General features: G+C 58.1%; 2 protein-coding genes across 6 annotated transcripts; one reads left to right on the top strand and one right to left on the bottom strand.

The window, feature by feature from the left end:
* Positions 1 to 6,090: 6,090 nt before the first annotated feature.
* Positions 6,091 to 10,025, top strand: MLST8 (MTOR associated protein, LST8 homolog). Of its 2 annotated transcripts, none has more exons than XM_006076822.4 (9): positions 6,091 to 6,218; positions 6,749 to 6,951; positions 7,083 to 7,131; positions 7,211 to 7,373; positions 7,801 to 7,876; positions 7,962 to 8,114; positions 8,917 to 9,041; positions 9,183 to 9,346; positions 9,436 to 10,025. In XM_006076822.4, exons 2-9 carry the CDS (start codon positions 6,823 to 6,825, stop codon positions 9,552 to 9,554), a joined length of 978 nt encoding a protein of 325 aa, XP_006076884.1. In that variant the 5' UTR covers positions 6,091 to 6,218; positions 6,749 to 6,822; the 3' UTR covers positions 9,555 to 10,025. The 2 variants fall into 2 exon arrangements, with proteins under 2 accessions (XP_006076884.1, XP_006076883.1); XM_006076821.4 differs by having other exon boundaries at positions 7,080 to 7,131.
* BRICD5 (BRICHOS domain containing 5) lies at positions 9,823 to 11,513 on the bottom strand. Of its 4 annotated transcripts, none has more exons than XM_044936183.2 (5): positions 11,375 to 11,491; positions 11,087 to 11,209; positions 10,727 to 10,882; positions 10,553 to 10,654; positions 9,823 to 10,338 (listed from the first exon to the last, which is right to left on the bottom strand). In XM_044936183.2, the coding sequence occupies exons 1-5, from the start codon at positions 11,417 to 11,419 to the stop codon at positions 9,823 to 9,825; spliced, it is 942 nt and encodes a 313-aa protein (XP_044792118.2). In that variant the 5' UTR covers positions 11,420 to 11,491. The 4 variants fall into 4 exon arrangements, with proteins under 4 accessions (XP_044792118.2, XP_044792119.2, XP_044792117.2 ...); XM_044936184.2 differs by having other exon boundaries at positions 10,727 to 10,870; positions 11,375 to 11,490; XM_044936185.2 differs by having other exon boundaries at positions 9,942 to 10,084; positions 10,185 to 10,338; positions 11,087 to 11,513.
* Between the last annotated feature and the right edge of the window lie 636 nt (positions 11,514 to 12,149).

Genomic DNA, 12,149 nt, shown 5'->3' with positions numbered 1-12,149 from the left:
CCCTTTATGGTTACCAATTTCTGGGCACCTGCTGCGTCAGGCACTGAGCTAGTCACTTCATAGGTGAACCTGGACTTACTGTACCCTTTTCACAGATAAAGATTTAAGTGAGGCTCAGAAAAGCCAAGTGACTCACTTGAGGTCCCAGAGTCTCCAGTTCATGAGTCTGAGATCTGAACCCACAGCCCCCTCTGCATTTGTCCCAGTTCTCCCTCTTACCAGATTTGCTTTTCCAGTCACTTTGTCTTTCTGCGTCTTGATTCCCGCTCCGTAAAATAGGGAGTGATACCTCCCTGTAGATTATTTGAGGATTAACTGGGATGCTACCTATAAAGCACTTTGCCGTAGAACTTAGTAAGTGCTCAGCAAATCGCTTCTGTGGGTATTGTGATATTCCCCATCTAGGTAGCAATTGCATTTTATTCATCTGCAGAGCTTAACAGTGTGCCTAGCACACAGGAAACATTACCAAAAAAACCCCAAAAAAGTTAGTTAGCGCCCTTACCATTATTTTTATGTTTTGGCTGGCTGAGACAAACCATGAACTGTGGTGTCGGAGAAGGCTCTTGAGAGTTCCTTGGACAGCAAGGAGATCAAACCAGTCAATCCTAAAGGAAATCAACCCCAAATATTCACTGGAGGGACTGATGCTGAAGCTGAAGCTTCAACACGTTGGCCACCTGATGCGAAGAGCCGACTCATTGGAAAAGATGCTGATGCTGGGAAAGATTGAAGACAGAAGAGAGTGACAAAGGATGAGATGGTTAGATGGCACATCAACTCTATGAATGTGAGTTGAGTTTGAGCAAACTCCGGGAGATGGTGAAGCGTAGGGAAACCTGGCGTACTGCAGTTCGTGGGGTTGCAGAGTCTGTTCAGACTGAGCGACTGAACAACAAGAAAGCAAATCACTCTGGCCTGAGCCTAAGATTTTCAGGGCCTGGGGCAGGAGTACGAACAGAGGCCCACACACCAAATGTCTAAGAATTTAAACATTATAAGTTGTGCTAATATTAAATAGAATATGTTCTATCATCCTACCTTGACAAATACACCTTCATCATACCTGAAAGGCCAAGTCCTAGTTTAGAATGATAACATAGCTCTGGAAAATGAACTGGCCCTGCCTCTAGCCACCTCACCTCCATTCTCTGCCCACCTTCACTCTAGACAGCTAACAGGTAGCTGATAGACCTGGGGGTGGGCACCTTGCTGTGTGGCCCATCATCCTTTCAGGACAGAGCTGGGAAGAGAGCTGACGGATTCTGCTCGACTCGTCCTGGTAGGTGAGGCTAATTCCCTAGGAGGAATCAGGCATTCTAGATCCGCTACCAACCAGCCCAGAGAACCTGGGACAAGCTCCCTCCGCTCAGCTGGCCCATCTGTAAAATGGGCCAGCAGTTCTGCCCACAGTCCACGGCTGATGGGCGGATCCACCTGGAAACAGAGATGTGAACCTTCCTGGGGTCCCCCCATCCCAGGGATGGGGGCGACAGAGCGGGCCATCCGCTTTGGCCAGGGATATGAGGATGCAGAGGCGTGGGACCTGGGCAGCCCTCCAGGAAGTCGGGCCTGAGAGGACGATCCCAGGAGGAGGGGCCGCTGAACCAGCAGAATTGCTGAGGCTCAGCCTGGAGTAGAGCGGCTGCCTCACTGCAGCCTGGGCTGGCCCCCTGCCCAGCTGCACAGCAACCTCTCCCCTCCCCTGGCTGCAGCGCAAGCCCTGCTCCTGCCCACCAGCTGTGTGCCCTTCCAGGGGCTCCCTGGTGCCCCCCAGCCCCCCAGGGCCCTGGGGTCCAGCCCCTTATGTAAAAAATGGTGATGATGAACGTCCCCTCCTGGTGGACTGCTGGGAGCATGAAGTCTGAGAGCTGCCACGGTTTCTATCATTCTCAAAGATGCCGCCTCTGTACAGTGATCAGCTGATGCTTAGTACATGGAAGGGATCCGCAACCATGGGTCGAGTCTCCCTTTTCTGCCCAGCAGGGATGCTGGAGCTACTCAGGCTGGACAGGGAGCCTGGTCTGGTCTCTCAGTTACCACCTAGGCATGGGACATATGCAGCCCTCCCCCCAATGCCAAGTCACTTCAGTTGTGTCCAACTCTGTGCGACCCCGTGGACTGCAGCCCATGGGATTCTCCAGGCAAGAAGACTGGAGTGGGTTGCCATGTCCTCCTCCAGGGGATCTTCCTGACCCAGGGATTGAATCCACATCTCTTATGTCTCCTGCATTGGCAAGGGGCTTCTTTACCCCTAGAGTCACCTGAGTCCCCCACTGAGTCCTCACAAAAATTCGGACTGCTCAGGCCCACACCCCAGCCACAGGCCCACAGACACCTGGCTGTGTCCCCCAGCCCTCTCCTGGCCCTGTCTCTCTCCCACACTCAGGCTCTCAGGCTTTATGCTGCTCTGGACATCCTTCAGGTATTTCCAAGCCCACATATCCATCTGCCACTCCCCGGAGCTGTCCTGGGGAGCACCTGTACTTCAAGAGGAAGATGAGCATGTTTGTGGGGCGGGGGTGCCCGCATGCAGTCGCCCAGACAGAAGGGACAAGGTCAGGGCATAGCTGAGCCCAGTGGGGCGGGTTCTGCCGCGTTCTAACCACGTGCCCTGGGGTGTGTGACTCCACATTTCTGAGCCTCGGGGGGTTCTTAATTTAATTTTGTTTATTTTGGGGTGTGTTGGGTCTTCATCGCTGTGCAGGCTTTCTCTAGTTGCAGCAAGCGGGGGCTACTCTCTAGTTACAGTGCCGGGCTTCTCATTGCGGTGGCTTCTTTTGTTGAAGAGCATGGGCTCTAGGGTATGTGGGCTCAGTAGTTTTGTTGCTCCGTGGCTTGTGGGATTGGGATCGAACTCATGTCTCCTGCGTTGGCAGGCGGATTACCACTGAGCTACCAGGGAAGCCCCAAGCCTCAGTTTTCTCACCTACAAAATGGGGGTGGTTCCTCCTTGGCAGGGTTATTGTGAAGACCCAATGCAGAATGTGGGTAAAAGGCTCAGCACAGTTTGGCGGTTCCTCAAAAACTGAAACGTGGAATTACAAGACGCAGCAGCCCCACTGCTACTATATACTCAAGAAAAATCAAAATGGGTACTCAGAAGTACTTATGCAGAAAAGTTCATTGCAAGTATTATTTGTACTAGCTAAAATGTGGAAACCATCTCATCAAGTGTCCATCAATGAATGGAAAAATGGATAAATGAAATATGGTCCATCCATACAATGAAATATTGTTCAGCCGTAAAAAGGAATGAAGTACTAATACAGGCTTCCCTTGTGACTCAGCTGGTAAAGAACCACCTACAATGCAAGAGACATAGGTTCAATCCCTGGGTTGGGAAGATCCCCTGGAGAAGGGAAAGGCTACCCATTCCAGTATTCTGGCCTGGAGAATGCCATGGACTGTATAGTCCATGGGGTTGCAAAGAGTCGGTCATAACTGAGTGACTTTCATTTTTGTTGATACAGGCTACAATCTGGATGAACCTAGAAAATGTTATGCCCAGTGAAAGAAACCAAACACAAAAGGCCACATATTGTATGACTTCATTTCTATGAACTGTCCAGAAGAGGTAAATCCATGGAGTTAGGAAGCGGATCACTGGCTGCCAGGGGCTGAGGGGAGGTGGGGTGGGGGATGCGGAGTGAGTGCCTAACAGGTGGTGGGGGAGGTGGGGTTCTTTTAGAATGATGGGAATGTTCTGAAACTAGACAGAAGTGGTGGTTGCACAACATTAAGTGCCACTGAATTGTTCACTTAAAAATGGCAACGTTCATGTAATGTGAATTTCACCTCAATTCAAACAAAACATTCGGTATAGCCCCTTCATACAGAATAAGCTCTCAAAGCTATGAAAGGTGCTAAAAAAAATCAGGAGTTCAGCAGGTAAAGAGGCAGAGATGACACATCCTAGGTGTGGGCAAGGGTTCAAAGAGAGGGTGCAGTGAATTCTGAGACTGCCGTTCACTCGTGGCTTGTGCAGTGGAGAGGAGAAAGCTGCAGGGATGCCAGGGGCTGGCCCCAGGAGTCTGAAGGGTGATGGATGACACTTGCAGGATTCTTACAAGGTTCAGGCTTAGGATTTTTTTTAATTAAAAAATATTTATTTATGTTTGGTTGCATCAGGTCTTAGTTGTGGCGTGTAAGCTCACCAGCTGTAAGCTTAGTACCTGCAATGCGTGGGCTTAGTTGCCCTGCGGCATGTGGGATCTTGGCTCCCCGACCAGGGATTGAACCCACATCCCCTGCATTAGGGAGAAGGCAATGGCACCCCACTCCAGTACTCTTGCCTGGAAAATCCCATGGATGGAGGAGCCTGGTAGGCTGCAGTCCATGGGGTCGTGAAGAGTTGGACACGACTGAGCGACTTCACTTTCACTTTTCACTTTTCACTTTCATGTATTGGAGAAGGCAATGGCAACCCACTCCAGTACTCTTGCCTGGAGAATCCCAGGGATGGTGGAGCCTGGTGGGCTGCCGTCTATGGGGTCGCACAGAGTTGGACACAACTGAAGCGACTTAGCAGTAGCAGCAGCCCCTGCATTAGATGGTAGATTCTTAACCACTGGATCACCAGGGAAGTCCTCAGGCTTAGGTATTCAGAAGACCACTCTGTAATGTGAAGGAGAGCCTGGACGGGGCGGGAGAAGGGTGATGGGGAGGCTGCTCCTGAGAGGGGGTGGTGGTCCACGGGATCCCGTCTGGCTGTCACATATGGGTGGGCACCACCCACAGAAGAGAAAGCCTTTGGGGGCAGGTCCATCATGAACTGTCTCGGCCGTGGGAAGCGGAGGGGTCTGTGTGGCCTTTGATGGACAATGTCAAACAGTGAGCTGGCTGTGAGCTGGAGACAGGGAATGAAGGATCCGGAGCAAGGAAGGTACTGAAAGCCCTGGAGAGTAGGCAGGAGCCCTAGGGACACAGGATCTCTGGAGGCTGCCAGCCTTGAGGGGAAGGCAGAGAAAGAGACTGAACATGGGGGCAAGAAGCTAGCAACAGCCACGGGAACTTTCTAGGAGCAGTGCTGCCAGCCACTGTGTAGACAGACGTGGCAAGATGCATGAGAAAAGTATGCACTGCGTGTGGCAGTGTGAGATGGCCAGTGACCTTGTGAAACTCTCACTGGAGAGCTGGGAGTAAAACATGACAGCTGACAGCGAGTCAAGCTGCTAGTGAGAAGTGAGGCTGGATTTCTGAAAGGGTGCCGTCTGGAAGGATGGTGTGGAAACGCTGAGGGAGGGACTTCCCTGGCAGTCCAGGAGTTCGGGCTTGGTGGTTCCACTGCAGGGGACACAGGTTCAATCCCTGGTCGGGGAACTAAGATCCCACATGTCACATGGTGTGCAGACAAAAAATTAAACAAAGAAAGAAAAGAAAAAGAAATGCTGACAGGAAGGAAAGAGGGACAATTCAGGGAGGAAGGTTGCCAGGACCAGGGCCTGGGTGGATAGGCAGGGGACATGGCCTTGGTCAAGGGGCCAGAGGAAGGAAAAGGGGTGCAGCTGCAATTTGGAAGCCTGGTGGGAAGATGCCCTGGGAGAGGCTGTCTCAAGATCCTCTTTTTTTTTTTTTTTTTCTCTGAGGCCACGTGTGCAGAATGTGGGAAGGCTGGATGGAAGAGGAGGCATGAGGGACCCCAGTAATGGAGGGGTCACTGGGATTAGTGAAGGGACCTGAGGGTCCGACGGGTCTGCACAGGCCTGACAGGGCCCAGACTAGGGGTTGCCTGATGTAGCAAAGAAAACTACAGGACGCCTAACCACACTTGAATTTCACACAAGCAACGTAGAACTTTTTAGTATAAGTATATCCCATGCAATATTTAGGCTGTACTCAACAAAACACGTTGCTTATCTGAAATCAAATGCAACTGGATGTCCTGTAATTAACCTGGGAATCCTAGTGGGCACCAGACGGATGGGGTGGGGGGTGGATGGTACCACCCGGCATAGGGAACCGCTCTCTGGAGGGTGGGGTCCCAGAGAGGGGAAAAGGCTGGGGTCGCTGCTTTCGTCCCGGGGCCTGTACCGCTTCTTCCCAGGAGATAGGGGCCTTCTACCCCAGAGCTTTAGTCTCGTCCCCGCCACCCCCGTCCCTCGCGCCCCTTGGTGTCGCCCTACTATCCCATCGATAACTCGACGCTCTGCCTTATCGACCTGCTCCGGCTCCGCTAGCCGTCCTGGGCCGCGGCGAAGCGCGGAGCCGCCTGAAAGGTACGGGGGCCGCGGGACGAGGGCTGGAAGGCGACGTCCAGGGGCCAGGAGAGCGCGCCCCGGGGGCGCTGGCTTCGCGAGACAGAGTCAGGGCGGTCGGCGGAGCGCCGGGGAGCTCGAGGGTCCAGCCAGGGAGCTCCCCCGCGCCGCCCCACAGGGCCCGCCGCTGGCCCACTACGCACGCGCGGCCGCCGCGCTCAGGCTTCGCTCGCGGGCCGGTGCGCAGCCCTGCGCATGCGCGGCCCGCCCCTGCGGCACCGCGGCGCCCGCGGCGCGACTGCCCCCTGCAGGCCGCCGGTGGGTGGGCGTTTCGGCGGCGGCTCTCGGGGCTGGGGACGGAGCCCGCGGCTCGGAGCGCCGAGCTGTCCCTTGCCGGTTGTCACGCGTCTCCCTGAACCTCTCCGCGCCTCGGTTTTCCCCGTGTCTAAAATGGGGATGATTTCATTATTCCCCAGCACCGAGTAATCTGCTGTAACGTACTTAGGACGTAGGGTATTCTCTAAACATTGCATTCCATATCTCTGCTCTAGATGCTCTGATCTTTGGCCCCTGCGGGTCAGACCTAGTGCCCTGTGTCGAACCGAGTCCTTCCGGCAGCCACACCATGAATACGTCTCCAGGCACAGTGGGCAGTGACCCCGTCATCTTGGCCACTGCAGGCTATGACCACACGGTGCGGTTCTGGCAGGCCCACAGCGGGATCTGTACGCGAACTGTGCAGCACCAGGACTCCGTATCCTCCGCTTGGGCGATGGGGCGGGTGGTGCCGGACAGGATGCGCGGTGGAAAGGACGCGGCACTGAACCCGCCGGGGTGGAGGCCTCGGAGGCCCCTGTTGGTCACCCTCCTTAACAGACCCAGCAGGTGAACGCGCTGGAGATCACACCCGACCGCACCATGATTGCAGCTGCAGGTACCCTGCCCTCCACCCCAACCCCTGATTTCTCCTAGGTCCGTCGGCACAGCCTCACTTGTTTGGCCTCTGCTCCTAGGTTACCAGCACATTCGCATGTATGACCTCAACTCCAATAACCCCAACCCCATCATCAGCTACGACGGGGTCAACAAGAACGTCGCATCGGTGGGCTTCCACGAGGACGGGCGATGGATGTACACGGGCGGGGAGGACTGCACCGCCCGGATCTGGGACCTCAGGTGTGGGCGCCGGGCGGGAGCAGCTTGCTGCCCGGGTGGGTAGGGCGAGGGCCAGCCCGGGAGACTGTCTATGCAGGTGACTTCTTGAAGGCAGGTGAGGAAAGCAGGTAGGGCAGGGAGGCAGGCCCACAAAGACCCCCACCCCCCCACCCCCGGCAGATTCTCAGCCTGATCCCACAGGGGTCTCTGGAATGAGCTGCACCAAAGAGCAAGTCCCGCCTCGAGGCAAGGGCCCACGCTTTATGCCCTTTCTGAGTCAGTCATTGGCTTCAGGCTGCCCTGAGGAGGTCTGAGCCCCCCCAAGTCTTTCCTGTGAGACAGCTCCCATCACAGACAGAGGATAAGTGGCAAGGAAAGGGTATCTCGGGGAGGAGGGGGGCACCGATGGCCATGCACCACAGACGGGGTGTGTCCCCTCATCTCGAAGGTCCCGGAACCTGCAGTGTCAGCGAATCTTCCAGGTGAACGCACCCATTAACTGCGTGTGCCTGCACCCCAACCAGGTGAGGGGGCCGCCCGGGGCTGGGCACCCTGGGGCTCTGGAGGGCAGGGGTGCTGCCCAGCCTCACCTTCCTGGTGCCTCCTCAGGCGGAGCTCATCGTGGGTGACCAGAGCGGCGCCATCCACATCTGGGACTTGAAAACCGACCACAATGAGCAGCTGATCCCGGAGCCGGAAGTCTCCATCACATCCGCCCACATCGACCCAGATGCCAGCTACATGGCTGCCGTCAATAGTACTGTGAGTCCAGGGGAGGGGGTGCGGTTCAGTGCCCTGCTGTTTAGAACCCTATTCCCTGCAGGTGGGCTCTCTCCTCTCCCCCCGAGTCCTGCTTCTCCGTCCTTGGCTCCAGCTCTGACCCAGCCCCCAGAGCCAGAACCCTGGGAGTCATGCCCGATGCAGCCTCTCGCCGCCGGCCATGGCCCACGCAGCAGTCCGGGCCTCTCCATCTCCAGTCTTTCCAGTTGTCCACTTCCCTCTCTCCTCCTGGTCCCAGTTTCCCTCGTCTCTCCCAACAGTGGCTGCAGCCTCTCTGACTTCCTTCCCCTGTGACATCTTCCTGTCTCAATGCAGAGCATCCTTCAGCAGGAGCAGCCTGACTGCTCCTTACCAGGGCCTCAGGACCCTGCCATTTGACCCCTGGACTCCCATCCAGCCTCCTTTTCTTCCTTTAACATCCATTTGATCTCAGCAAATCAGTTATACCTCAACATCCCCAAACTGTCCACTCCCAAGCCTTTGCCCTGCAGTTCCCTGTGTCTGGGTGCCCTTGTCCTGTCTTGTTTTGCACATTTCTGTTGGCCAGGCGCATCCTTCAGGAAGGCCAGGCATGGCCTCCTGCCCTCAGCCCATCAGGTGTGGCCCTTGCTCGGGGCCGGGTCTCCCAGGTGCTCCCTGTCACATGTCCCTGGCCCCCCAGGTTCTTGTGCATAGCCGCAGTGCTGAATGGCAGCCCCTGGATCTAGGTCTTGCTGCTGGGTATCCTCCCCAACCTGTCAGACCGGAGGCTTCGGCCTCCCGTGACTTCCCTCCTTCCCGGCAGGGGAACTGCTATGTCTGGAACCTGACCGGAGGCATTGGCGATGAGGTGACACAGCTCATCCCCAAGACCAAGATCCCGGCACACACCCGCTATGCCCTGCAGTGCCGCTTCAGCCCCGACTCCACGTGTGTGCAGGGTCGGGGGGCAGGAGGCGGTGTGCCTGGGGCTGGGGGCCTGATGCGTTGGGTGTGCTTGGAGGACAGCACAGGAGTGCGGGATGGGAGTGGCTGTTGATGGCACCCCTGCCATGCTCATCCTCCCCCCAGGCTCCTCGCCACCTGCTCGGCCGACCAGACGTGCAAGATCTGGAGGACGTCCAACTTCTCCCTGATGACAGAGCTGAGCATCAAGAGCAGTAACCCCGGAGAGTCATCTCGGGGCTGGATGTGGGGCTGCGCCTTCTCGGGAGACTCACAGTACATCGTCACCGGTGGGCCCCGCCGCCCTGCCCCCCACCCCACTGGCCCAGCCCGGGGCTGCTCCCTGAACCCCATCTGTGCTCTTCCTCCATCCCTGCAGCTTCCTCTGACAACCTGGCCCGGCTCTGGTGCGTGGAGACAGGAGAGATCAAGAGAGAGTATGGCGGCCACCAGAAAGCTGTTGTGTGCTTGGCCTTCAACGACAGCGTGCTGGGCTAGCCTCGTTCCTGGGCACTGCAGGCAGCCGTCCAGGCGGCACCAGCCGGGTGTGTCTGTCCAGCTGCCCAGGTCAGCGTGACACCCATGGGCTGGCTGCTTCATCCGAGGCTCGCCGGACTGGACTGAGCGACCCTGGCCCCCCGGCCAGGCCAGTCCAAGCTGGGACTTTCTCAGCCCTGGCTGCTTATGTGGACGCAGCAGGGCTTATTCCTTCAGAAACTCTGGACCCACAGGACCTAGAGCCACCAAGGGCGTCCGAGGCTGGCGCTTACCCCCAGCTGGGGCCTCCCCGGCTCTGCCCCACCCTGTTTTGCATCCCCAAGGCCACAGAGAACACAATCACGGCCGGGTGGAGTGGTTTATTATCCCTGTCTGCCCTTGTGGACTGGTGATAGGGTCGGCCAGGTGGCCGGCTTGTGGGACCAGGCTGGGGGCTCAGTCTGGGAGATAATAAAAACAGACGGACACACAGATGTTGCTTGGGAAGCAGATGTCGATACATAGGTAGATCAGCCGCTGCCTCTGGGGCCCTGGAGGAGGGGGCTCTGTGAACCCCAAAGGACCCTTCCCCCTGTCCCCAGACTGTCCTAAGGGAGCCCAGGCCCCTCCGCACAGCCTGCCCCGACTTACCCTCTGCGCGTCGGGCCCAGTAAATGGGGGTCTTGGCACAGAGGTGCCGCACGGGAGCCCCGACCTGGGCAGGGTCCACCTCTTGGCTCCCAAGCACTGCCAGCAGCTCCTGGGTGTAGTGGGTGTCCTGGCTGGGGCTTTGCGTCGCCTGGAGCTGCAGAGAAGGACCCTTGCACTGCTTCCGGCTGGGTGGGGCCCATGCATCCCGAGACATGCTGGTGGCGTGCCAGTCCTGCCCCGGCTCTTGTCAGCACCCTCATCCACAGGAAGACAGAGCTTCTATTCCCCTGAAACTGGAGCCCCAGCCCGCCCTGGGCCCAGGCTGCACACAGGACCCTTTGTCCGGCCCATGGCCGGAGGCTCCTCACCTGAGAGGTGTTCACCAGCAGCTGCAGAGTCTCACGGTCTTGGGGTTCCATCAGGCGCAGGAAGCAGGCCCGGTGCTCCGAGGGCCGGTAACAGACGCAGCCCTGGGCAGGCAGGCAGGTGAGGCAGGGCCACCTGAACCCCCCCCCCCCGCCCCGCCCCGCCAGGCCACTCACGCTCTGCCCGTCGAATAGCACTGCCCAGCTGCGGTTGCTCTGGGCTGGAGTCACCCAGATGGTTGCCACGTTCTGGGCCACATCCACCTGCTCGGTTTGGTTGGATCGGGGCACGCCCGGGCTCGGGAGGCTCAGGCGGAGCGTCTGCAGAGGGGGCTGAGTGGGAGGTGGGAGATCGCTGGCCAGGCTGGGGCTGCCCCAACACCCTCCCATCCCAGCTGCAGGGCTCTGACCCACCACTCCTCTGGGTTTCTGATGTCTGCTCCCTGCCCTGGCCCCACAGGAGGGCTGGGCATGGCTGGTCTCTCCTCCCCTTCCTGACTGTCTGAGCCTCTGCCTGGGTCCTGAGAAGGGGCTCACCTGGGGAGGGCTGTGGCCGAAACCAAGGAGCCCTCCAGCCACAGCAGCGGCGGTGGCCAGTGCCAGCAGCAGCAGCAGCAGGCCAGGAGCTCTCCAGCGCCGGTGGCAGGGCTGGGTCTCCACCTGGAGGCACATCGGAGTCAGTGGGGCCCGGAGTGGAGGCCAGGCAATGGGCTGGTTCAGGGGAGGTAGAGGCTGAGGAAGTTCAGGAGACAGATGCTCCTCCTGCCCTGCCGGGCAGCCCTCGGCCTCTGTCCCCAAGAGGGCGTGGGTGGGGGGAGCGCTCACCCTCACAGGCGTGGGGCGCTCGGCCCAGCAGCTCCCCTGCCCCATGCTGCAGCCAGGGGACAATGCGAGATTGTCTGCTGCTCCCGAGTTGGCTGGGAAACCTCAGGACACCTCCGATCAACCAGTCCTTCTGGCCCCCTCCCCGCCTGACCCCCCTGCTTCCTCCCCAGCCCAGCCACCTGATATCCGGGTCAGAGATGGGACGCCTGGAGGGGCTGCTCATCGCTGCCTGGCTCTCCTGATGCCTGGTCTGTGCAGACCAGAGCGCATGTGGGCCTGGGAGCGCAGGAGCCCTTGCGGAAGTGGAGACCTGGTGGCTGGCGCAGAGGGCAGCCCATGACTTTACAATACAAAGTCTGGTTGGGGGCTGATTTCATTTTCCTGTAGACATCTGTTCCCAGTCTCTCAGGGTACCTCTATACTCTGGGCACGGGGCCTGGCATACAGCAGGCCATCAGCAAGTGGCTGTTTCATGGGACTCTGCCACTTCCTGTTCCTCCCATGCACCCCAGCTGCTTCCCAGTCCCCAATGCAGGGCAGCTCGCAGGTGCATGCCCAAGACGAGGGCAGCTTCTAGGAGGTTCCACTGCTGCAGGGGCAGCCTCCTGGGATTGCCTGCATACTGCAGGATGGTGAGGCCAGCCTTGTGCCCACAGACCCCTGCCTGGCCCAGCATGGCTGTCCCTAACTGACCGGTGCCATGCGTTTCCAGCCAATTTGTGGCTATGGATCCCAACACCCAGTAGCTACCAGCACTGGCAGTTTTCAGGAAGTG

Source organism: Bubalus bubalis, chromosome 24 (assembly GCF_019923935.1).
Source record: "Bubalus bubalis isolate 160015118507 breed Murrah chromosome 24, NDDB_SH_1, whole genome shotgun sequence".
Classification (NCBI taxonomy): domain Eukaryota; kingdom Metazoa; phylum Chordata; class Mammalia; order Artiodactyla; family Bovidae; genus Bubalus; species Bubalus bubalis.
The sequence above is the reverse complement of the archived record's forward strand: the minus strand, read 5'-3'. Positions and strand labels throughout refer to the sequence as shown.

Coding starts and splice junctions, on each gene's coding strand:
- MLST8 (XM_006076821.4), top strand. CDS start 6,823: ATGAATACGTCTCCAGGCACAGTGGGCAGTGACCCCGTCATCTTGGCC. Junction 7,877..7,961: donor TGTGCCTGCACCCCAACCAG/GTGAGGGGGCCG, acceptor GTGCCTCCTCAG/GCGGAGCTCATCGTGGGTGA. Junction 9,042..9,182: donor CGCTTCAGCCCCGACTCCAC/GTGTGTGCAGGG, acceptor TCCTCCCCCCAG/GCTCCTCGCCACCTGCTCGG.
- BRICD5 (XM_044936182.2), bottom strand. CDS start 11,419: ATGGGGCAGGGGAGCTGCTGGGCCGAGCGCCCCACGCCTGTGAGGGTG. Junction 10,871..11,086: donor TCGGCCACAGCCCTCCCCAG/GTGAGCCCCTTC, acceptor CCCCCTCTGCAG/ACGCTCCGCCTGAGCCTCCC. Junction 10,655..10,726: donor TGCTATTCGACGGGCAGAGC/GTGAGTGGCCTG, acceptor CTGCCTGCCCAG/GGCTGCGTCTGTTACCGGCC.